The sequence below is a fragment of the Pelodiscus sinensis genome, chromosome 16 (genome assembly GCF_052426305.1).
Source record: "Pelodiscus sinensis isolate ZL-2025 chromosome 16, ASM5242630v1, whole genome shotgun sequence".
Lineage (NCBI taxonomy): Eukaryota > Metazoa > Chordata > Testudines > Trionychidae > Pelodiscus > Pelodiscus sinensis.
Genome location: NC_143067.1, coordinates 8,009,725 through 8,034,598, shown reverse-complemented (window position 1 = coordinate 8,034,598; position 24,874 = coordinate 8,009,725). Strand labels below are relative to the sequence as shown.

The 24,874-nt window shown below is 49.3% G+C and overlaps 1 protein-coding gene across 5 annotated transcripts in view; it reads right to left on the bottom strand.

Annotated features, from left to right (window-relative positions):
* FLT4 (fms related receptor tyrosine kinase 4) overlaps positions 1–24,874 on the bottom strand; it is a 111,259-nt gene that overhangs the window by 45,423 nt on the left and 40,962 nt on the right. For 4 of the 5 annotated variants that reach the window (XM_014581164.4, XM_075900532.2, XM_006138225.5 and 1 more), the window contains exons 2-7: positions 23,907–24,003; positions 13,630–13,901; positions 5,427–5,539; positions 3,698–3,860; positions 2,245–2,384; positions 408–579 (exon numbers count right to left, since the gene is read on the bottom strand). In XM_014581164.4, the coding sequence (XP_014436650.3) occupies positions 408–579; positions 2,245–2,384; positions 3,698–3,860; positions 5,427–5,539; positions 13,630–13,901; positions 23,907–24,003 (957 nt within the window). The other variant, XM_075900533.2, reaches the window with a different exon arrangement.

The following is a 24,874-nucleotide window of genomic DNA, read 5'->3' as shown; positions in this document are numbered from 1 at the left end:
TTGCATAGTTTCATCCGATCTTTTTTGCGGAAGAGGTTTTGGCGCAAAAAAACGACAGCGTAGATGGGGCCATTTTGTGAAAAAATATCCCTTTTGCACAAGAACACTTATTCCTCAAAAAAGCAGGCATACAGGATCTTGCACAAAAGGGTTTTTTGCCCTGTCACACTGCGTTTTTTTGTGCAAAACCTCGTGCTCTGTCCATAACTCAGCCGGTACTCAGCTGCAGGGATCCTCTGACCTTAGATGCGACAGACAGTGCTTCAAAAATAGCTCTCCTGTGTGCTAGCGAAGAAAAAGCCGCCTAATCATTTTTAGATTTCCCTTCTCCTTTGCCGTCTGCTTTCAGTCTCTATCCCAGCTGTGCCCCGCCCTTGCTGTCCTGACAAAGGAGAGGCCCATTGTACCGTGCACAATGACATCGGTGCTCTCCTCGAACGTCTGCTCCCCATTGCTGGCCACACACAGGTATTTCCCCAGGTCCTGCTGGCTCACATTTTGGATGATCAGGATACTGGAGAGCTCAGTGTGGGTCTGCTGGGAGCGCCTCTCGGGCAGCTCAGTGACAGCCCGGTGCATCTGCCAAGAGAAGGGAGTGGAAGGAAGGGGGTTAAAAGGAGACAGACACAATTTGGATGGGTTACACGTGAGGTTCCTCACTGCCAGAGATATTCAGTGTTCCTCAGTTTCTTCTCCCTAAGTCATTGAGGCAGTGCCAGGAACCACTTCAGCCCTTTGAGCCATGATAGGCCTGGCAAAGTGACCTGGGGATGTCACGATGGGCCTAGAAATACACATCAGAGTCTTATAACAGGTCCTTTGTTATCACAGGCCCCTCTCCAATCTGCGGTCCAGTCGCCTAGAGCGTAATCATCCTGCAGCTCCTCACCCTCACAGTAATGTCTTGAAGCCCACAAGATGTTATCCCCCTTGAGTAACATCAGCAGAGAGAAATCTGGTTTGTTCTCCCTGCTCCTCTGCATTTAAAGTGACCACAAGCAAGTAGTGGGCTGCCGGAATCGGTAAGCATCTCAACAGATAAGTGGGTCTCACATTCCCTGTCCTCCTGCCTCCCGTATTTAACCTCTGTGAAAATAATCAACTGGAGGTTGATCAACGAAGCTAATTGAATCGGCCTGTTAAAGCAAAAACTCAAAGGCAGAGCTGTCCTTACCCATATGCAGAATACGCAGCTGCATAGGTCACCTGAAAATTTGGGGCACCCCTGGGTCTTAATGCCCACCCATCCGCCTCTTCCTATCCCTGTTCTGTGGCTTTGCCTTCTCCGTAGGGGAGCTAGTTCACTTAATAGTGACAACGCCTGCCAAAGCTATTCTCAGAACACAGAACCTGTGAAAGAGTCATGTGAGTGGTAATGAAGCCATTTAACAGGCATTTGCCAACCCCAGGTGTATCCTGTCAGTTTCTGAATGTACTGTGTTAGTCCACAGGGCCTTAGTTTAAAATTTGCTTTAAAATATTTCATTAGTGTATGCTGAAGATTATAAAATCTAAAAGAGTCACACCCCCCTCCAGTCTGCCATTGGGCATAGGAGCACTAGTTTAATAGTTCTGCGTAGGGTCCCATAAATCTAAAAGACAGCTCTGCTCACGGAGAATACAGTGCAGGGCCTTTCAAAAGAACACCTGCCAAACAAATCAGTCTCCACAATGAAGGAAAATACACTTGATCAAAGGCTGGATTTTGCTCTCAGTTACAGCACTATAAACCTGCTGTCACTCTGTAGAAGTCAGTGATGTGTCTCCGGCTTTGCCCCGGGGAAAGGAGAGGGTCGTTTGATCTGACACTTGCTCACACAATAAACGGGGTTTATTCTTTTGGGGGGAAGGCGAGAAGAAGCAAAGGCTCTTGCTGCTGAACGATGGCAAAATGGGAAAGTTGATGGACAACAACTTAGTCCCACCTTCCCAGCGGGACACCCTGCCTCAGCCACTGACGTGACAGCACCATTGGGAGCTAACGCTTGCTGTCAGCAGTGAAGGAGTTCGCTGATGGGCAAGCCCTTTCCCCACTCACAAACCAAAAGAACGGGAAGAGCGCTAAGCCTGGGGACCCTGCCTCCTGCTTATCAGCCACTGATTTCTTTCACCCTGCGCAGAAAGATTTGTCTAGGCAGAGTCAGGGCGGAGCAGACATGCGCTAACAACAGCCACACTGATTGTTCCCTAAGGAATGAGGGTTGGCTGGGGAGCAGCGGAGGGACAGGGAAAAGTTACGTGTACCTGTTTTCCAGGATAATCCCATTGGAAATTTACTCCAGAGTTAAACTCGGCCCACACCGTGCAGTTGAGGACCAGCTTTTCTCCCATTAGTAGCTCCATGGCATTCTTAGGAAACAGCTGGATGTCATACAGTTCATTCCCTGATATAAAGAAGACCAAAAGAAAAAAATCTCTATGAACTAAAGAAATGCTGTTAGCTCTTTGACACTGGGATCTGGATCTCTCAGTATAATGGGCATTGGCTCCCTGGGGTTTGCAATTCAGCCAAACTCATCATCCCACCGTCTCCCTGCCCTGGGTTTCGCTTCTTTCTTCCAGTGATTCCCAAACTTTTTGGCTTCGCGCCCTCTTTTTTATTTTTTGAGAAACCCTCATGACCCCCTCACCATGTCAGCAAAACTTGAGCAGAGCAAAAAAAAAAAAAGGAACTGACTGGGGTTGAAAGACAAAAAGAGCAGCAAAATTTAGGGGGAGAGGGGATTGACAGTGGGAGGCTGGCTCGCCTCACGCCGCCCTTGGAATTTCTTCATGCACCCTCAGGGAGCCCATGTTCTAGGGACATCTGCTCCTGAAACGGGCAGTGATGGGTAAAGCAGCAACAGCAAAAGGAAGGACAAAACGGCTTTTCTCCATGACCAGCACTGCCTCGTCACTGACTGTGTAAGGGGATTGGTGCACATGACAGCATATTATATCCCAGCATGGCATGCTGCATGTGTAACCCACACACTCACTGTGGTTCACTGTCCCATGGAGTGACACTTAGACCACTTAGCGGGAGATAAGAACAAGGGAGCTCTACAGCCTAAGCTGAGCACCAGCTGGCTTTATAGCTATAGTACAGAAAGCTCCAGAGGTCTCAGACTTGACTACTACAAATAGTAGTACAGGCTACTGGGCATGGCAAGTGCCACCATGCTGTCAAGACTCACCTCTAGAACACAGTATTTGGGACCCGTGGCACCATTAAAACTGCCACATTTTCACCTAACCGAATCTCTTAGGGCTGAATTTTGATACCCTTCAATTGAATAATACCTTGCTCCATGATTAGTCCCACTGAATCCAGTGAGGCAGCTTAAGGAGTAAAGTGCCATTCAATGTGAGTAAAGGTATCAGGATCTGGCCCATTGAGTGGTCCTAAATTAGAAAAGGAGCCATTTAGATTGCATGAGGGATTCCTCACCTTTCTAAGCTTCAGCGATTCCATGCTGGGTGGTGAATTTTGGGCCACCACCAAAAATTAATAACAATGAAATGTTCCCAGATGGACTCTGAAATCCCTCCCCCTCCCCGCCCACAAATGAAAATGAATGGGAAAGTTCACCTTTGCAGCCTCCCCAGCATATCCAGTCATTTCTCTCTCCAAGTTACTGAGAGGAGAAACCTTGTTTTCTTTTTTCCACTGGGAGCTGAAATTCCAGGGTGACCTGCTGCCCTGTTCCAGCCTCACCTGTGATGTGCACAATGAAGAAATTGGACTTGAAGGGCTTCTTGTCAATGACGGTTTCACACTGAACAAGCAAGGAGTCCCGGATCAAGTGAGTGGGGACCAGCATCCCCTTCTTGTTGTCCCAGAGAACCGTTCTCCCATCTGGGTAGATAACGGGGGTGGGCTGCAAAAAGCAACATCTTGCAAACTGTCTGCAGAAGTACTTGGTGGCACCATCCCCTAACCAACCCCTAGTTCTTCCAAGACTAACACATTCCATTCTTGTGTAGGGGGGGGCAGAAGAATTGCAGTGTCACGCCACACTGGACTCCTGCTTCTCATCTCCCCAAATCTTTGTCCTAATGGAATCCCGGCATCCTCTACAGCCTGAGAAGTCACCGTAAAAGACTCAGTATCCATGTGGATAAGCTCACAGTCTGTGAAATGAGACTGGAAGTTCCAGGAATGGAAACTGATAGTGATAACTAGGGAAATTGCTGATGATGTCCCACACGTAAACCCCAATGGGATGAAGGCTGACCTCATGTGGGGTCCTCCCAGCCCCAAAGAGTCCCAGGAGGACTCTGCACAATAGTAACACTCATCCTGGAAGGATGTATTAGCACTGTAAAAAAGTCACAAAGCAAGCTGATGACAGAGTTGTTTTTAGTCAGCAATCCCCATAAGTCCATGCACTTGTCCCTTGGGAACCAGGGCCACCAAGGGTATTTGAAGACCAAGGAGCTAAAGGTAGCAGAGGCAACTGTGAAAAGGCTGCCTGAGGAAATGCAACAAAACAAAGATTTTGCAACTTCAGTGAAGAGGGAGTAAAGCCAGCTGGAACCCCCTCCCCCCAAGCCATGCAGCAGGGAATGCCCAAGGCAGCTGGTCAGCATGGTTTGGGCCAACACATAAAATGGGGAAGCTGTCAGCTTGCATTTTCCATGGAAATCCCACCCTGTGCATTTCCCAGCTCCTGCAGGATCTAGTCTGCTCCTTCTCAGCCAATGAAAATGCCTAATAAAGAAGACACTGTCTGTAGAGGAGGCTCATAGCATCATAGAATCTTAGGGTTGGAAGAGACCTCAGGAGGTCATTGAGTCCAACCCCCTGTTAAAAAACAGGACCAACCAACTAAATCAACCCAGCCAGGGCTTTGCCAAGCCAGGACTGAAAAACCTCTGGGATAGAGATTTCATCCCCTCCTTAGGTAGCCCAATCCAGTGCTTCACCGTCTTACTAGTAAAGTAGTTATCCTAATGTCCAGCCTACAGCTCCCCCACTGCAACTTGAGACCATTGCTCCTTGTTCTGCCATCTGTCACTACTGAGAACAGCCTCTCTCCATCCTCTTTGGAACCTCCCTTCAGGTAGTTGCAGGCTGCTATCAAATCCCCCCTCATTCGTCTCTTCTGCAGACTGAACAAACCCAAATCCCTCAGCCTCTCCTCATAAGTCATGCACGCCAGCCCCCTCATAATTTTCGTTGCCCTCCGCTGGACTTTCTCCAATGCGTCCACAACCTTTTGGTAATGGGGGCCCCAGAATTGGATACTATGTTCCAGATGTGGCCTCACCAGTGCAGAATAAAGGGGAATAATCACTTCCCTAGATCTGCTGGCAATACTCCTACTAATATACCCCAAAATGCCGGTAGCTTTCTTGGCTACAAGGGCACCCTGTTGGCTCATATCCAGCTCCTCATCCACTGTCACCCCCAGATCCTTTTCTCATCCAAGTGGGTCTCTTACCAAGGCCAGGGTGATGTTCAGATCTGGGATGGACACCAAGCAGGGCACCCAGGTGTTCTCTTTCTTATTGATGAGGAGTGTTTCAGGTTTGTTGATAAATGGCTGCTCGAAATCTAAGAAAGAGACATGAAGAGAAGAAAGAATACACAGAGGCAGGGGAAGAACGGAAGAGGGAGAAACAAGAAAAAGGTGAATTTCAGGTATTCGTCAACTCAGCCAAAGCTTGCAGGTGGCTGTGCTGCTGAGTCAAGACACCCTGACTATTCAAGGGCTGAAAAGTTTCAAAGGCTGCTTGTAACCGAAACCCTGTTGACTTGCCACTGAGCAGCCTCTCAGCATCCAGCAGTCTCCCAGTGAGGCTTGGGTCGGGGCTGTGGCAGCCTGGCCACCAGGGAAGGCTGGGGCTGCAGCAGCCAGATGCTTAAGAAGACGGGGGCCACGGCACAGCAGCCCTGGCCCTCCAGGTGGTTAGGAAGGATTGGGTAGGGGTTGGGCAGGCTTGGCTTCATCGGGAGGGAGGTTGCAAAAGGGGTGGGATCTCTGGCAGAATGTGTGGGGTTTGGGGCTTGCCTTCCCTGGCTGGGCCTTCACCTGCTGCCCATGTTAACACTCCTGCCCCTCACCCCCCTACAGGTCTCTCTTTCTGGGCCCTCCGTTCAAATCCACCTCAATGGACTTTGTGAAACAGGCTCTTCCTTTCAGTTCAGTTCCTGGCTGGATCTTCCCCCTAATGCCAAAATGGCTCTGTGTCCATGGGCAGAGCTAGTCAGGATGTGCTGGCCTGGAGTAAAAGGCCTTCCAGCCAGAGGAGGAGGTGATTTGCAGCCCAGTGGCATGCAGATGTCATCCTGTGGAGATCCCTCCCGGTAGAGAAACAAACGAGCGGAGATTTCCAGGGCTTCCACCCAACTGCCTCTCCACTTTCACAGGCACAAACAGTGACAGGAAGAGCAAAAACACCAAGCACAGAGAATTCATGTTTGAAGCTGTTTACTAGATGCAGCAGCTAGCGAGGGCCTCTACAGGCACATCCAACATACAAGCGACCCCCAGGAGGGGCTGCTCTCCTTGTTCTGCTCATTTTGGGAGAAGGTCCAAAATGTCAGGGACACAACTAAGGTTCCCTCTAAGCCGCACAGCAGCACAGCCCTGCAGCTGTTTAATTAGTTCTGCCCAGGCAGGGGTTCAGAGCTCCATGCCTGGAGCTGTCTGACGGGGCCGAGCTGATTAAGCAGCTGCAGGGCTGTGCTGCCACTCAGCTTAGAGGGAACCGTGGTCACAACTAACCAATTGCACATAAGGAGCTTCCAGTGACTTGTGTGTGTGTGTGTGTGGGGGGGGGGGGTCCATTTCTGTAGCATACATAATGTTTTCCACAGTTTCATGACTCAGCATTTCTGATGTCACTCCAAACAGGGGGGTTGGATAACCGGACGGTTCAACAGCTTGGGAATAGGCCAGAGAGGCTTTCCCCTCAAAATCATCAGGCCACTGTGAATGAGAACAGTTTGTGGCATGTAGTGGTTGCCATTATTATCTGGATTATAGTCGCACCTAGGAGCCCCAGTCATGCAGCAGGTTCCCATTGTGTTAGGTGCTGTACAAACCTAGAACAAACAGAGCCTCCTGTTCCCAAAGAACTTTGCAAGCCAAGTACAAAGGTAGCTATTCACAACAATGTCTAAGATAGGTTATTTGCTCTGCCCTCCTCTCCTCAGTTAGACTAGGAATAACAGACGTAGCCATGAAGTGTCCGTTGGCAAATGCTGACATTTAAATGGCAACCACTGTACTATGTGCAATGAGTTCTTGTGGGTTTTAGTGGATGTGAGTTCACATAATAAAATTTATCACCTCAATTAGGCCTCTTTTGGGGAGTTTCAATCATAATAAAGTCAATGCAACACAACCACCATGTAGCTTCTGCCATCCTTGAGCAGCTAGTCCACAGATGCCACAATTTTTGTGCTGCAAAACCTGTGTTTTATAATTTGGCAATAGAGACTCATGTTTTTAGGTCCCAGGATCAATCCCTGAATACCTTAACCAGAGCAGAAGAGACCTAGAGACAAAACTCTCTTATTATCCCTAATAGATGTTCTCCTACTGGGCTCACTGGTCTAGTCCAGGTGAAAAGTCTGCACTGCACTGCCTATGTTTAGCGCAGATGAAGCCCAGATTTCTTTTTTCTGTTGCCCATGCTGAGACAGGGACTTTGCAGTGTTTTTCTCCCATTAATTTCTTTGTTGTTAAATGTTTCTGCCAAAAGGTTCTGTTTGAGGGGTTACTTTATTATTGTGGCTTTTATATAACAAGTGCCTTCAGGGTGTACTTGAAGAGTAGCCACTGATGTTCTTATGAAGGACTAAGACAAGATTAGAATAGGAGACAACTAATATTCGGGATGGAAATTCCTGCCAAGTCTCTTCTGCTGCTGGCTATTGTTGTTTTGAAGTTTTGTTATGGAAGGATTTGTTCTGACATATCAGCACCAGCTGCCCAGCTGTATATTCAGGGTCCAGCAAACTCCAGCAGCACACATGCTTAATTGGCCACTCTAAATCTAGACCAGATCCTAAGTGTTCAGTGTCTAGAATGGAGAGATGCCAGCATCACTCCCTAGCAAAGGCAATGTCTAAGTGTCTGATTTTGTCTGGTTTCACTTGTGCAACCTGCCTATTTGGACAGTGGGAATATTTATTTCCTAGGGTTGTGGCAGATCTTCAAAAAGGCCTGGGTTTGGTGCAAGAATTGCTGGTTGAACTGCATTCTGCTGGAGGTCAGATAAGATTATCCCAATGGTTCCTTCAAGCCTTAAAATCAATTACCCTATTTACCCGGATCCCTACAGAGACTATAATCATAACTTCCAAGGGAGGTGAGGTTCCCCTTCGCTGAGCACCGTAGATAGGGCCAGGGGCTAAGACACCTGAGACCTCTTTTCCCCATTTCCCAACCACTAGAGCTGTCTTTTAAAAACAGGAGTGCCCAAATATTGCCCACACTTGCAACTTTCTAGAAGCCTGAGACCTCCAGCACTGTCTGAGCGGGCCCACCTAGAATAAGCCCATCCCATTGGCTGCTACTTATCACATATGACAATGATTGCCATTAAAAGGTACATATTTGCCATTGCTCAGTGGTATCCGATATACCATGGTCTTTCACTCCACTTCGAAAGAGGAAATAGCTGCAGCTGCTGCAGACGCTGTGGCATGACAACTCAACGTCAGTGATGAAAGCTGCCCTGGCTTTCAATTTAGGATCATGCTTCTCAGACTAAGGGGTCCTCTGTTGTCAAAGTCAGTTTGCATGGAGAACCTGTTGGTTCACTTTCAAAGGCTCTTTGCCCTCCAGTCTCCTTGCTCTCGGCTGCAGCTTTGTTTGTGAATTTGAACACTTCCCCGATTCCTGTCACTGGCCAGAGTTTTGGAGAAGAGGGAGGAGAATAACTATGGCAGGTGAAACACCATGAGATCCCCTCTGAGCTCACAGATAGCAGCCAAGAACTCAGTTACTAGGTGGATCACTGCCAAGGAGACTGTGATTCATAGTCTCATTTTCTCATCTGACTGCATCACGTGTTGTCTATGAGGCTGTCATAATGGGTGGGCTGGGACCAATTTAGCATCTTCTTCAGCCACAGTCATAAGCCCTCTGAGACAGGGGCTGCATCCTGTTCTGTTTGTTACAGACACTCTCTGTTTACAGCACTGACTACAAAAGTGTAATAATAATTCATCTCTACACACAAGCGGGGGAGAGAAAAGTATTAATTTTAGTGCTAAGGGCAGATGGTCAGATCGTAGCAATAGAGAGTCCGACTGTTCAGTCCTAGCACAGGCGTCCTCCTGTCAGTTCTACAAAGAGCCCTCATGTGAAAATTTATGCAGAGTGGTAAATCCGTGGTTTGATTTCCCTCTCTCCAGACTTCTCCAACAAATAAATCAGCCCTCTCTAGCTCTCGGGATGGATCTCTAGGACACAGAACAACTCAGCTGGAAAAGAGCAGAACTTTATCTGGAAATCCTACACTTGGCACCTTGCCAGTGGGGATGATGCGGGGCAGGAGGAAAGGCTCCATGATCACACACCGAATTCCAAGTGTTCTGGAAGGCTTAAAAATGATAGGCTACAGTTTTAAGAGTGGATGTCAAAATCCACATGCAAAAAGTCTCCTGCAAATGCTCATGATTTACTTTACACATGTAAGTCAGGTATAAACATATGCAAATTGTTAGCGAGACACCCAACCAACCATATATCTCAGCACTTATACAATCTTCACTGTTGCCCCATCTAAGGAACCATCCCAGATGTATGCATTTAGTCTCCCAACACATCTGTCACACAGGAAAATATCAACCAAGCCACAGAAAGGTCAAGCAATTCGCCTTTGGGCACATGTGCCAGGAATTGAACCTCTGTTTCTAGAATCCCAGACAGCGCCTAAACCACAAGATCATCCATCCTCACTGTTAACCCGCCAGATTGATCTGATTTGCCACTGTAGTTACTGTGTGCTCAGACACAGCTAGAATTTTGTGTGTCATTTTTTTTACCCTGATCTGGGCCTTTGGAAAATTTTCTCTTCCATGTCATGGTTCTGCTTTGGGCACAGGGTTGGACTCTATGTCCTTCTGAGGTCTCTTCCAACCCTATGATCCTATCCTGGCTAGAAAGGAGGGAGGGAATAAATGCACAATTGAACTAAGCCAGTGGTTTCAGTGGATAAACATCTTAACAACATGCATTTTTAGCCTAGTGGCGGGGGAGTGTGGGAAGAACTTTAGGGAGCGCAGAGAACTTGAGCATCAGTCTTTTGCCTCTGCAGACCTTCAGATTTGAATTAGGTCACCATGTTTGCGTGCAGTAGTCTTGGTTTCATCCTGGGCAGATGCTGTGCCTCACCAGAAAACACCCGGATTTCTGCAGGAATGGCAGTCTGTCTCTGCTTGGAGGAGGCCAGGGCTGAGAGAGGAGAGGGGGCTACATGTCAAGACCTATAGAACTGGCAAAGGTTTGGGGGATCCTCAACCTGGACCGACACAGAAAGAGGTGCTGCATGCAGAGCTGAGCAGTGTATGGCTGGTTTACACAGCCCTCTCTTCCATAGAGCGTAATCCTGCAGCCAGCGCTCTGTCGAGCATTACATTTCTCACTCTGGCTTTGTTTCTGATTCTCTGACAGTCCCCCCACAGCAGAGCAGAGGCTAATTATTTTATTTTATTACAACTAGAGCTTCTCCAAGGCCCAGGGATCTGCTTGGAGGGCACGGCCAAGCTGAAAATTCCTGCATTCCAGTCCGACGGGAGCAATCACCCCAGGCACCAATGTAATTGAATCCTGGACTGAGCAGAGCTTCAGCAATCCCCCAGAAGTGGGAGGATATTGATTTGCTCTCAGCATGGGGAGATGACCCTCTGCCCCACTCCCTAAGCCCCCTGGAGGCCAACAGCCTGTTGCCGACAAGAGGATGAGCATGTTCCTGGGGGAACTTTCCAGGAGATGAGGTGTGAACTCAGTTCTGTCCAGCTGCTGCTGGGAGACGTGTTGCTGCCTGAAAGCAAGGTCGGGGTTTTTTCTTCTTCTTCACATTTCTGCCATTGTTACAAGCTTTCCTTGAATTTCTGTGTTGATCCCTGTAGTGAGGCTGTCACCCTGCTCTGGTGAAATAAGGGTTAAACCCAGACCTGGGAGGTGGCTGGAACCGTGGCCTATCAGAAGAAGGCTACAGACAGCCAATCAGGGCCCGGCTAGGCCCTATAAGAAGGGCTCCTTCAGAGGAGGAACACATGGTCTTGTTCCAGCTGTGAAGCAGGAAGGAGCTGGTTGCTTGGGTAGGCTAGAGAGGGTATCTGAGACAGAGTGGTGCTAGGGAAAGGCAGACAGAGTTGGGGAGCTCTGACCTGACCCACCTCCCAAGCTTCAGGCCTGGCATAGGAGCTAGAGGGGAACTAGGGCTGTGGAATTGCAGCCAGGACAAGAGAAGGCAGCGGGTCCACCCCTTGCCAATATGAGTGGCCATTTCAGACTGCGGTTGGGCTAGATGATGACTGGCAGTAGGTCACTGAGGCAAAGTGGGTGCAAGGGGTTGAGTTTCCCCAAGAGGGGAGGACCCCAGCTTGCGGGGGCACTGCTGTGGGGCAATCCTGCAAGGAAAGGGGCAGCATGGGTCTGGAGGAACGTGGGGTCTGAAGTAGCCCAGAAGACGACAGGTAACTGAGGGTGAGACGCTGGCCAACAGGGGGCACTTTGGGGCTGGAAGAGCTAATTCCCAGATAGACCAGCAGGAGGCGCCATGAGTGCACAAACCCTTACAATCTCCCCCACAGTCAGACTGACAGCACTGCTGTCTGTACCTTGGGATTCATCACGACCCGGGTTTGAAAGCCCTGATGCAGCTAGGTGAAAACAATTCCTTCCCTTCACCCTGTTGACATGGGCTGCCCCCAGCCAATGGTCATCGTTCACCTGGAGAGTAATTTCTTACCACTCACTCCGCCCGTCCCAGCGTGTACATATTTCTGCACCCAGGCATACTCGAACACTGCAGACCTTTCTCAGGGAGGGATGGAAAGGCTTAACTGATTACCCCGTAAGCATTGCCTTACCGGCATGGTTAACGGGATAACCAGTTAACTGGCAGCTGGCCGGGCTGGAGCAACCCTTCCCCCACCCATGGCACAGTGCATCCAGCCCACCCTTAGCAGCCGTGGATAAGGGAGCTGCTTTGTCAGGCCCACCATGTTCCACCGTGGGCAGGGAGCTGCTCCAGTGGCCCCCCTGTCCGTGATGTGATGTGGCAGGCCGGTTAACTGGTTAAAGAGATAGTTTAACTGGTTAACATTTTAAACAGGACTTTATATCCCCGTTCTCAGCTACAATGATGCTGCCATGTCCCTGTATTGTTCACAGAACTATGTCACCTTAATCTTGTCTACACAGCAACTGCAGCGTGGATGGGCATACCCGTGTTAGCTTTAGTCTAATTAGCATGGGTAACACTAATAGTGGAGACACAGTGGCAAGAGCTTTAGTACAGGCTAGTTACCTCAGCACAAACCAGCCGAGGCTCCTGGGTATGTTTTGGGGCAGTTGGCCCATGCTGAAGTCTGTGCCACCATGACTACATGACTACCCTTACCTGTGTTAACTAGATTAAAACTTGGGTGGGAATACTTGTAGACTTGGCCTGAGAAAGCCTTGGCCTTAGACTAGACAGCGGCTTGTAATACAAGGGAAGTAGGAAAGGCTAGAATAGAGACACTTTGTGGCAAAGGAGCCATCATGTATGGAGGTTTTCTTTGCACAAGGCAGGTGTACCTTCCCAGGCTGAACTAGCTGCTCCCAGTGAAGGGGTACGACAAGCAATGAAGGGGGATACAGGCTCTGATGAGAGAGATTCTAGGGAAGCAGTAGTGACAATGGGAGGTGCAGAGATACCTGCAGAATTATGAGGTGATTAACTGAAGAATAGTACTGCTTCCTCAAGATCCTCCAGGAGGTGAGCAGGGCCCAGACAGACTAGAGCAAGCGGGGAGGCCAGAAGCTTGAGCAGAGCAGTGTTATGCCTGTGTGGCAGGCGGGACACTTCAGGAAGTAATGGGGCTGTGAACGGGAAGACTGCCTAGGTCACTGTGGAAGTGAGTGGGTTTGAAAGACTGTACCCTCTGAAGGGAGAAAAACATGGAGTGATCCAGCAAATAAAATATTTACTTTTTCGGGTGTGAGGGATAGCTCAGTGGTTTGCGCATTGGCCTGCTAAATCTAGGACTGTGAGTTCAATCCTTGTGGAGGCCATTTAGGTATTTGGGGCAAAAATTTGTCAGGGATAGTACTTGGTCCTGCTGTGAAGGCAGGGGACTGGACTTGATGACCTTTCAAGGACCCTTCCAGTTCTAGGAGATAGGCAATCTACTTTAATTTATACTGACCAGTGTTAGTCACACGTTCCTTGGCTGCCCAGCTCTCCCCCAATGTGCTAGTGTGGGGTGCCGCCGGCCTACGCTGAAGAGACGCTTGGGATTGACATAATGGAGAGATTGGGCGAGGCCTAGCAGGGTGCCTCAGGTCAGAGCTGAGGTGAAGTGAACTGGGGAGTTTATACAGATCCCCATGTCATCCAGGGTTTTAAGGCTAATGTGTATGCCAGCCCGGGTCTGCGTTTGGGCAGGCTGAGCGGCAGTCACGGGCCTCTTACCTCTCACGAACACATAGACGCTGATCGCAGTGGTGCCCTCGATTTTGGCGCTGATGTATTTGTAGTAGCACCGGTAGTAGCCCGTGTCATTCGCCTGGGTCCCTGTCAGCATCAAGACCTTGCAGTAGGGTTTTGTATCGCTGCCCTCACACTCCTCCTCCCTGATGGTCCGGCCAACGCTGAGTGTCACCAACACCGTCTCGTTCTCCTTTTCGCCCTGGGCAGGGTTCACCATGCCTCCCGGCCACGACCACTCCAGGGGGTGCTGCCCTCTTTACAAGAACAAAGGGAAAGGTTAGCCAGTGACCACGAGTGGCAGAATCAGGGGGTGTATGTTAATCCTTACCTAGCCTGCCCTTCATTGGCATAGAAATGTGGCTACCGCGGGGGCAGGGCACAGATTTTCGGGGCAAGGTGGGAGGACCTCAGGCGGAAGGGGCAAGGCTGGGGGCTGCCAACCTTCAGAGCCACCCTGAGTGTGCTGCCCAGGGATAAGGCTCTGGCTCCTGCTGCTGTGGTAACCAAGGTGACCAGAAGCCCCAGGCCATTTTAAATCGCCAGGTCCCAGAGCAACTGCCACTTTGCTCCCCTGTCGGCAGGCCTGGTGGCTGCTACTCTTGCTACTGGGCCATCTTTTGCCTATGCTGATCTGGAAAAAGGGGCTCCAGGACGGGGTGTAGTGCAATGAAAGCATGTAGCTCCATTAACTCAGCCACTGACACCCCGGAAGGTGGCTAAATCCCATTTCCACGGAGTCACTGGAGGGGGAATTTCGTGCTTCCAAATACCCGTTCACTTTCAATAAGGAGCCAACCCGTCTCCAGTTCCCACAGCTTTATCTCACTAATACGGATGCCAGGGTGAAGATTAGCCCAGAACCCTAGAGAGAGAGGATCCATTTCTCTAGTATTTCCCTCCCCCTTCTTTCAAAGAGTTTTCACTGATACAGCATTTAGACATGACATATTCTGTGTTTACCCTGTGCGGGGCACCAGCAGACTCAGGCCCTGCTGTGATAAATGAAGTGGGAAGGAGAAATGAAAGATCCATAGGGCATATCAGGGAGAAAAAGAGATTAAAAAAAAGACCAGAGAAAATAAAGGGAAAGCTACAAACTCATGCAGAACTTCCTTAAATCCAGCCGATGGGTCTGTTTCACTCCCTTTTGTACCAGCTGGGACTCCCTGCAGCCAGTCACCTGGCAGAGGCTTTCACCATGTGTTTTTATTCAAGCAGTCCTGCTGTGCTAGTTCCTCTAACTTTCTCTCTATGTGGGTGCCCAGCAAGTTCCTGACAGGTCGTTTCTAATCTGGTTCCCGTTTCTGCCTTTGTGAAGAGCTCTGAATGCAATCGTTCAGCAAACCCATGGAGGACACCAGAGTGTGCTCTCTATCCTTCAAGGACAAAGTGCCAAGGAACAGGAAGAAAACTCCAGACATGAAATACAAGCGTGTATTCCTACACAGTCTAGGATTTACGGAATCGGGGATACACACAGACACTCATCCATGTGCAAACAGCCGCAGAGCTCAGCACAACAGCACTCTCATTACAAATAACACTATCATGTATTATCCACCCCCTGCAAAATCAGACCCCGTGCAAGAGACAGAATAAGCACCACCAATAACTGGATTCTTCAAGCAAGGAAGCAGCAGGAGGAAATTAGATAAACAGCTCTCTGAGGGCACAATATAAAATCAGTTGAGACTAACCCAGGCCAAAATTCCATCTGAAGGCATTGGAGATGCCATGTCTTCCTCTTCGTATTTTTCTTTAGCAAAGGGTTTCCTTTCCTGAAAGCTCTGTGCTGCAGAGACCTTGCTTGGCAGAGGAAGGCTGGAGGAATGTATACAGTTCCCCCAGTTAGCCACAAAGGGCCCAGTTGAGTGATGCAAAACCTCTCTCCTACCTCACAGCCTCCATAGTGGTCCCAGTCCCTGACAATATACAGAGCAAGAGAAGTCTTGGGAACTGTAAACCGATATTATAATAGTTCATGCTAAATTATTTTCAGGGTGTAAGCCAGTCTCTATTAGAGAGCAGGTTGAGACCTAATGTGGCGGCAGAGTACCCTACTTGCCTGTTGTAAGGTTTTTACACCTCCCTCTGAAGTCCATGGTGTTGGCCGCTGTCAGAGACAGGATATTGCCTTAGATGGACCTTGATTCTGGTCCAATCTGGCAGTTCCTGTGGTCCACGCTGTTTTGTGGCATTGTGGCGCATTCACCAAAGGACCAAGGAGCTGGTTTTTGTCTCCGCCAATGAGGAACCAGACTTAGATGCTTTATTAGTTACAAAGACTCTTTGTCCTTTTTGATCCAGATTCACTCCTGAACCTAAGCCAAGTTTTATCTGTGTAGACGCAGGGGAAGAGCCTGAGCAGCTGGAGCTGCATGAGGAAGGGAGACCGTTAGGGCCTGTGGCCATAGGGATACCCATGTGGGGCCAGTGCAGCTTCCAAAGTGGCTGGTGCTGGGAAGAGAAGGTAGCCAATGGAGCCAGGGACTGTGATTTCATATGTCCATTGAGCACTCTGTCTTGGTGGGTGTCCTGTGAAACCCTGATTAGCACTGGCAGCTGCCCTCCTCTGGGAATTCCCACCTGCGGTTCAGAGGGTGGAGGAGTAATTTACATGGTACATTTAGCCCCATCTCGCTAACAAAAGATGCAGACTGAAGAATTCCAAGTCTCTTTGCTCTAAATAGAGTCTGCAGGCTTGTCACTGAGTCCTGTGCTTTGAGAGGTGGCTCTGCGGGGCACAGTGGAGTTCTGTGTTCTTTGTGCCTCATGAAAGCACTTGGACTCGGCACACAAACTGCACAATGCTTTTTCTAGCTGCCAGTCCTGCAAACTCAGCCTGGGCTCTGAGAGCCAAGCAGGGTCCATTCCTGCTCACATGTCATCAGTAAAAAGGGCTTCTGGCTTCTGTCCTCAGTGAGATCTGGGCATCCCCATTTTCTTCAAAATTTGCCCACAATGGGCTTGCACGGGAGTAGCTGACTGGAACATTTCTGTTTACTTAATTCTGTTGACGCAGGAAATGGAATTGAAACGGCAATTCGCTGAGTCTCACAGAGTTCCCAGGAATACAAATGTCCTCCAAACTTATCCTGATCACTAACACGAGCAAACCCGACACAAACGGACAGGTCTGGCGAGCAAGAAGGGGTCATTTTTACAATAAGACCTGGGCAGTGTAACACTTGTAGTCTCTGATGTAGTGTTAGTCTAATTTCACCAGGACAGAACAAGACAGAGTTGGGGAGACACCTGGATTAATTTCACTCTTTTTAATAGGCTCTTACATATATTAAAAAAATATATTTTTCAATTTTTTCAATGTTTCATTCCAATACATGTACATAAAATCAGACATCAGATCCAGAAACAAATGATAAATACTTCTCACCTCATATCCAGTGTCGTACATGTCATTCCTCACTGAATCCATGTCCTCCTTCTGCACTTAGCTTGCTTTTCAGAAACTTGGGAGACCAGACAATTTAGGTGGATGACAGGGCTGATATACTAGATCTCAAGGTTTAAAGGCACGGGCAGAATTGTGGCGCCTTACAAACTCTTGCATTTGTTCAGGAATTCTTGGTGCTGCATGTGAAGCTTAATAATTCTACACATCTCCAGAGTCGCTGCTTTCTGTTTGTTTACCAGTTGAGATTTTCATATATCATCAAATCCATTTGTTTTAGTAACCATCAGGGCTAGCAGTAGTTGAGTGATAGATATTTATATAAACATATAGCTGAGACGGGCCAATACAAACACAACTGTTGACAGGCCCATGGGTTGTTCTTAATTGAAGCTCTCTGGCATCAAACATAATTGGTCCAAATTCTGTGGTGATGTGTGTGTGTGTGGGGGGGGGGGGATGAGTTACATGTTGGTAAGTGGATATGAGTCTAAGTTAATAGAATGTACAGTATGTGGTAAGTGGACTAGAAGGAGATGGAAGTTACACCAGCTTCGACTGACTTTGATTCACCTCAGAACTTGGCTTGCTGTGTTTGGAAGAGATCCAGGAAATAGTTTCTGGACATTTCCCTCTCATCTATACTTCATCTTCAGAGCCTTACTTCAAAATGGTCTTCGAGACACGGATCAACTGCTGGCCCCTCTGACCAGTCCTTGACAACAGTCTGCTTTGCTGAGAATTTGGAGCTAGGTTCCAGCTAGCCACAGATGCAGGACACGCTTCTCAATAGCTGTTTTCTTCATAACCTAAATACTTTCTGCCAGGGTGCTCCTCCACTGACCCTGGGCCCCATGCGGTGCTGCCGCTTTGAAATGCCATGAGGAGCATGGGGCCAGCAGGAGATGGAGGGGAACTAACAGCGCCCTTCTCACCAGCCCAGCCCTCTCTGTTTCTCCCAAACACAGGGTGCTGGATACAAAGGCTTTGTGGTCTAATCTGTTGAAGAGAGATCATCAAACTTCAGGGGGACTTTTGGGGTCTGCCACTCTGAGCAGCAAATCCAAAGAAGTGCAGTTCTTTTTCTTCTAAAGGCTACCATATAAGATTCCGTGCTGGGCAGAGATTCGTTCACATATTTGTCATTGTGAGCCAGGAAGGGTCCAGGATCAAACTTCTTTTCTCCCAGAGCGATATTTGTGCAGCCATGAGCATCCAGTAAAAACAGCATTATTAAACCACTGTGCCGGTCATGATAATCCTTCATGCCCCTTTCTGAGGCCTGCTTTACACTTACACGTGATGACCCTAATTTGGGTGGAGTTACCCTGGTACAGTGGAAAAACTGAAAGATAACAAATAGTCTTGCCGCACCTTGAAGACTAACAAAATATGTAGACGGTATCATGAGCTTTCATGGTCACAATCCACTTCTTCAGATGAAACAAGTGGGCTGTGCCCACGAAAGCTCGTGATACCATCTACATGTTTTGTTAGTCGTTAAGGTGGTGCCAGACTATTTGTTGTTTTTCAAGTTTTCCCAGTTACAGACTAACTCGGCTACCCCCCTGAAGCTTTTGAACTGGTATAATGGACAAGGACATTTAGGATTGCCAGGTGTCCGGTACTGACCCGGACAGTCTTGTATATTTCAGAAAATACCAGACACCAAAACTCTCAGGGTCCTTTTTGTTTGGCTGAGCAACTTTGGTCTCCCCCTTTTTTTTCCTCAACAGAATTTTTTCCCTATTTTTTTTTGGGGGGGGGGGAGTGTTCGGTATTTTTGGTTAAACCATCTGGCAACTCTACGCACATTGGTATACCAATCGATTTTCCTGTACAGGAATAGCTACACCACCACAAAGCCCATTTACAAGGACAGACCTGTCCTTCTGTGCATTCCCAGTAGTGGGTGATTCAGCTTTAATACAATTGAGGCAATAAAAGTGTCCAGCCTAGACCAGGCCTGATTTTCAAAGCCACTTCCACTGACCCAGAACACCTGAGTGATTAGAGCCTGCAGGAGGATGTAAAGGGCAGGTAATAAGCAGGGATGAAAGTAACTTAAGTTTCTTACAGGTACTGTCCTATCACAACCTGGGTAACCTGCCAGCTCTTTAAATAGCTCCCTGCTGGCTTTTGGTGCAGCTCAGCAGCTCTTGTCAGTGCTGTGCATCGGGGTGCGCCGCTTCCTTTCACCTCTGGTAATAAGAGGTGTGACACCAATGTCTTTTGCATTTCTTTTCACCTGACCTTTCTGCAGCTGTGTGATCAGGTCCCACATGCCTTGTTCCAGTATTCAGGGAACGGAAAGGGATGGTCTCTTTGCTTCCACTGTGGCAAGTTCTGCAAGGCCATGACTACTGAGTGAGATTCATCCCAGTGTTGGTTTTGCCATTCTTGGGACCTGAACTCCAAAAAGACATATGTGTGGACCTTACCTTTTGCCCCCGCTTTGTCACACACTGAGACTCAATTGCTCTGCACTCCGAAGGAGCAATCCCGGGGCCCAGAGCTGACCCACCTTTCTCAACGCAAAATAGGTTTTTTATATGGGGCCCGGCACTGTCAGTGCAAGGAAACAAAAGCCAGCTTGAGCGTCGTTCTCTGCCTAATCACCACTTAACAGGCTTGTGCTGCGGGGTGGAAGTCAGAAAGGATGGTTCCTAGGACCTACCATGTGGACAAACAAAAGCTAACTCCAGTTTGACTCCCAGCGGAAGGGTCACTGGATACTAATCTGAAAGGGCATCATTTTAGTTCAGCCATCTCCTCCAGCTCAGCCCAGCACCCGCCCCTTTTTTTTTTCTCTGCCCCCGCACCTCTGTGTTCTAGCCCTTGCATATTTTTGCTGCCATGACCCTTCAGCTCCCATTAACGTAAGCCATGTCTTTTCAGGGTGGTCCAGGGTCCAGAGGAGAGACTCAGAGTCACAGCTGGGCATCATTAACGATGTAGGAACCAGTACGGATTCGCTTTTCTTTCAAACGTAGGAGCAGTTGGGGGTGAGGACGATGGGGTAGCTGTCTTCTCAGAGGAGTCATCCCCATGAGATGCTCTAGAAACATGAGCCCAGGAGCTAAACAGGAGGCGGGGGAGGATCTGAACTCCAGCAGTGGAGAGGAAACTCTGGCAGAGTTTGCAGCATGTCCCGGTAAGGTGATCATTCTCTGGGTACCGGGGTAACGTAGGACGCACCCTCAAGCCTGAGGTGAAGCAGGGCTTCAAGCGGGCACCGCTTTCATCATCCTGTGGATGATGAAGGGTCCCTCCCCTCTCGGTACAGTGCGGGGGCCCCCCCTATGATTTTTGGCTGGCTTTGTATTCTCCGGAACATCTGGGAGCTCAGGACGGAGCTGCTGCTTTTTTGCCTCTGCCATTTCCATCCTGGCTCGCAGTTTGGATGTCTCCCTAGCGAGCATGAAAGATGAGCCGGAGTCAGCAGCCGGGAACGGGGTGGGGGTGGGGGGGAGCTGTAAGCTATTTGGGTCGCTTCTTCTGTTTCTCAGATGCTGAGAGCCCGGGTCATTTTGCTTTGGCAAGGGAGGCCTTTCGGAGCAGAGTCCAAACTAGAAATTAGACTCTTTTCTGCTCCCCATGGTTTCCTTTCATGTAAATAGATACATAATAAGGATAGAAGGAAAGATACAATGTTAGCATAACTGCTATTTCCCATCCCGGAGGGGGGGAATTAAAGAGAAAGGCTTCACATGGCACTTTGAACAGGAAAGTAGATGCATACAGAAAGGCAAGGAGCACTCAGTGGTAGGGGGTATTTATTTGCCCACCCACTTCTACCCTGAATATATCCCCTTTGCCTTGGCTCGACCAGCATCACAGGACTCTCTATATGCATTTATCCATCATTTCCATTGCCCTCATTTGGCGTAAGGGTACCTGCTCTTCCCAGGTATAAATCTGGCTTGAGACCGTTTTCTTCCACCGCTGAGCAGGATGGGTCAGGGCTGGCAACTAAGCCATTGCAGGGAGTGGGCTGCTCAATGTCTTAATAGGTAGCAGGTTTAACACAAACAAAAGGGGGTTTTTCTTCACGCAACACACAGTCAACCTGTGGAACTCCTTGCCAGAGGATGTTGTGAAGGCCAGGACTTTCACAGGGATTAAAAAAAGAACTAGATGCATTCATGAAGGTTAGGTCCACCAATGGTTATTAGCCAGGATGGGTAGCGATGGTGTCCCTAGCCTGTGTATGTCAGAAACTAGGAATGGGCAATGGGCGGGGGGAGAGGAGGGGATCACTTGATGATTCCCTGTTCTGTTCATTCCCTCTGGGGCATCTGGCATTGACCACTGTTAGAAGACAGGATGCTGGGCTAGAAGGACCTTTGGTCTGACCCAGTCTGACGGTTCTTATGTTCTCATGCGGTGCCCATCACAGAAGTAATGGATAAGGATAACAATGCATGTGCACAAGTATGGGGTTCCGTTCTTCCTTTGCATGTGTTGCTGCAAATGGGGGCAAAAGGGTGTGGCTTCCTCGGTCACATGCAAAAGCCACGCTGGGTGCAATCGGAGCTGGCATCCCACTTCACTCTGGAGTACGCAGGGCAGCAGGCAAACCTCACCCTCAGCAGCCAGCGCTGACTCACACGGCAGGCAGGCATGTGGCACCTGCTCAGAGGTGGAGCAGCACACACCCTGCACTATGGTACAAGCCAGCCTAGACCCTTCCTGCTCAGCCCTGGCAGGAAGCCTTCTCAAGCCAGATGAGTAGCTCCAATGCTGCAGCGGCTGTCCTCGTGGGCTGAATGTCGCTGGCAGGAGTTGCTGGGAACAAAGTCCTATTTATTCGTAGAAAAGGCACTGGCACTCCCACCACGACCTCTGCACATGCACTCCCACCCCGGCAGGTCCGCCCACTCCACGGCTTCTCTGCTAAGAAGGGTTCCACTGAGGTAGAGTAGGTTTTGTGGTGTGAAGACATGTCCCCTAAACTCAGCCCAATTATACTGTGTCTCTCCGTTCCTGACCCAGGTCCAAATGAAGCCATGGGAGAGTGTGGCACGAAGACAACGGGGCAGGTGTATACCTGCTCCCATGAGGAACCCCACCGACTCCCTCTATGTTTTATACCCTTCGGCTTGCTCCCCAACCCAGGGTCACAAATTATTTGCAAAGCAACAATGATGCCCAATTCTGGGGCTGTTCAAGGAAAAGCTAGACAGGCTTATGCCAAGATGAACAGATGAAATGAATGCCCTTGTGGAGAGGCTTGACATGTACGCTCCACTGTAATCCACAGTACTGGTGGCTTTCAGTGGCACACAAGGGTGCCATTTTGGGAGGGCAAGGAGGGCTACAGCCATATGCACCCGGACTCTGCTTCCTCTTCTTCCCATTCCCCTATCAGCTTGTGTGAATTTCTCCTCTGCCCCCTCCCTTCCCCAGCCAGGAGCGAGGGCAATGCCTGCAGACTGTGTACTTTCCCCTCGCTCCCTGACGGTCAGGGGAATGGGAAGAAGAGCAAGTAGTGTCCTGGTATGCACGGCTGCAGTGCCCCCACCCTGAAATAGTGCCCTGCATGGCACCGTGAGCACGTGCCACCACATGATCTCAAATTCTGGTAATGGCCACTCCAGGGCTACGTCTAGACTGGCATGATTTTCCGGAAATGCTTTTAACGGAAAAGTTTTCCGTTAAAAGCATTTTCAGAACAGAGCGTCTAGACTGGCACAGATGCTTTTCCGCAAAAGCACTTTTTGCGGAAAAGCGTCTGTGCCAATCTAGACGCGCTTTTCCGGAAAAAAGCCCCGCTCGCCATTTTCGCTGTCGGGGCTTTTTTGCAGAAAACAAATCTACGCGGTCTACACTGCCCTTTTGCACAAAGTTTTGCGCAAAAGGACTTTTGCCCGAATGGGAGCAGCACAGTATTTCCGCAAGAACACTGACAATCTTACATGAGATCGTCAGTGCTTTTGCGGAAATTCAAGCGGCCAGTGTAGACAGCTGGCAAGTTTTTCCAGAAAAGCGGCTGATTTTCCGGAAAAACTGGCCAGTCTAGACACAGCCTAAGTGATTGGCTGCAAAGCCACTGGTGCAGCAGCAGAGCCCAGTTTGAGCGTGCAAGGTCTCCCTTCCCACAGACTTATTTTTCCTTAAGGGCTGCAGGGCAGCATGCACATGAATGGACAAACACCCCAGTGTGGGGCCAACCAGTCCAGTCAACTCTGGCTGTAGAGCTCTGACTTCTGAAAGGCCTCCTCTCCTGATTACCAAGCTCCTCTTATACAGTCATCTGTCCCTCTCTAGAGCTTGAAGCCGGCCTCCTTCCCCCTCCCCCCAACAGCCTTTCCTGGCACACCTGAGGGAGGACTAAGCATGGACCAAAACCCCTGCATGCTGGAAAAGGAGAAGGGACTCTGCACGCAGTCACAGTCACCTGTGAGAGTGGCTTCCCTCCCCACCATCTCTACTTCCCCACAGCACCAAACCCCCAAAGGACTGGCACCCTTTCCTCCAGAGGGAAGCCAGGCGCAGCTGGAGCAGCAGGGAGAACAGTGCCAAGAGGCACTGGCACACAGAAAAGCAAGAGAAGGGTGGTAAGGAAAACACCTTGTTCTAGAGCCAACCGCGGGACCTGTGAACTCCTGCAAGCAGCTCTCCATTCTCCCACTAGCTGCTTCCAGTTGGTCCTACACATCATGGAGCAAGAGAGGTTACCACCAGCTCAGGGGATTCTTCTGTAATCAGCAATGTCTCCAACAAGCTGTTTCCAGTGCTCCTGAATCTAGAGGGGTCCGCGGGTGGCCTCTTGTTGGACTCTTCTTTGAGCACTTACCAGCTGGCTCAGGTAATCTACCCAATACCATTTTTGTTTGTCTCTTACCTGCAGGTAATTGTCAGTGTGTCCTTGGAGTTTATGATGTGCTCCTCCTCAGTAATGCTGAGAACAGGTGGGGTCATAGAATAGCCTCTCACCAGATCTGGGGAGAGAAAGAAAAGACGGAGCAATGCGATAAATCTGGTCACTCGGCTGTGGGTATCTGTTTGGTTTGGTCACTGAAACCCGTCTAAGTCAATGGAGGAGGGCGACCAGGCCCACCGAGGGAGAGACCCTGTAACCAGGCAGTGGGATTCTGTTCTCCCTAGAGTTGCCAGGTGTCCGGTATTGACCTGGACAGTTTTCTCAAAAAACACTGTTGAGAGAAAAAAAAGGGGAGACCAAAAAAAAAAAGGACCCCTACAGTTATTTAGAAAAAAAATACAAAAAACCCCAGCATAGCCCCTTTAAGGCCTCTGGGTTTTCTTTTGCCAGTGGCCATCTTGTTTTCTTACTCTGTGTGAGAAGAGAGCTCCCCTGTGGAACCAGGTAAGTGGGGAGCAGAGAGGAGTCCAGGGGATGGGCCCGGTTGCTGAGTGTGGTGGGATTGCCTGGTGTCTGGTATTTCTGCCTCCTGTCAGGGGAAAAAAATCAGAAAATACCAGCTATTTTAGGTGTCTGGTATTTTTCTGATTTTTTTTTTACTGGACAGGAGGCGGAAATACTGGGACGAAATTGATCCTGCCTGGGAGGATGTTGCATCAATAGAGATTCAGGCAGCACCGTTTCATGGGCTGCTGGACTAGAATTCCAGGAGACAAATTGTACACCTTTACACAGGGAGAGTCGTTGTTTGGAAAGGGGAACACAATATAATTAATTTCCTCTTCAAGTCTCATGGGGACCCCTCAGCTAGGGTGCAAACAGGGCCAGCCCACGACATTTTGGCACCTGAGGTGGGGAGCTCAAATGATGCCTCCATGCCCCCTTTTCTCCTGCCTGCCTGTTATGTATCTTGTGCCCTCCTTCCTCCA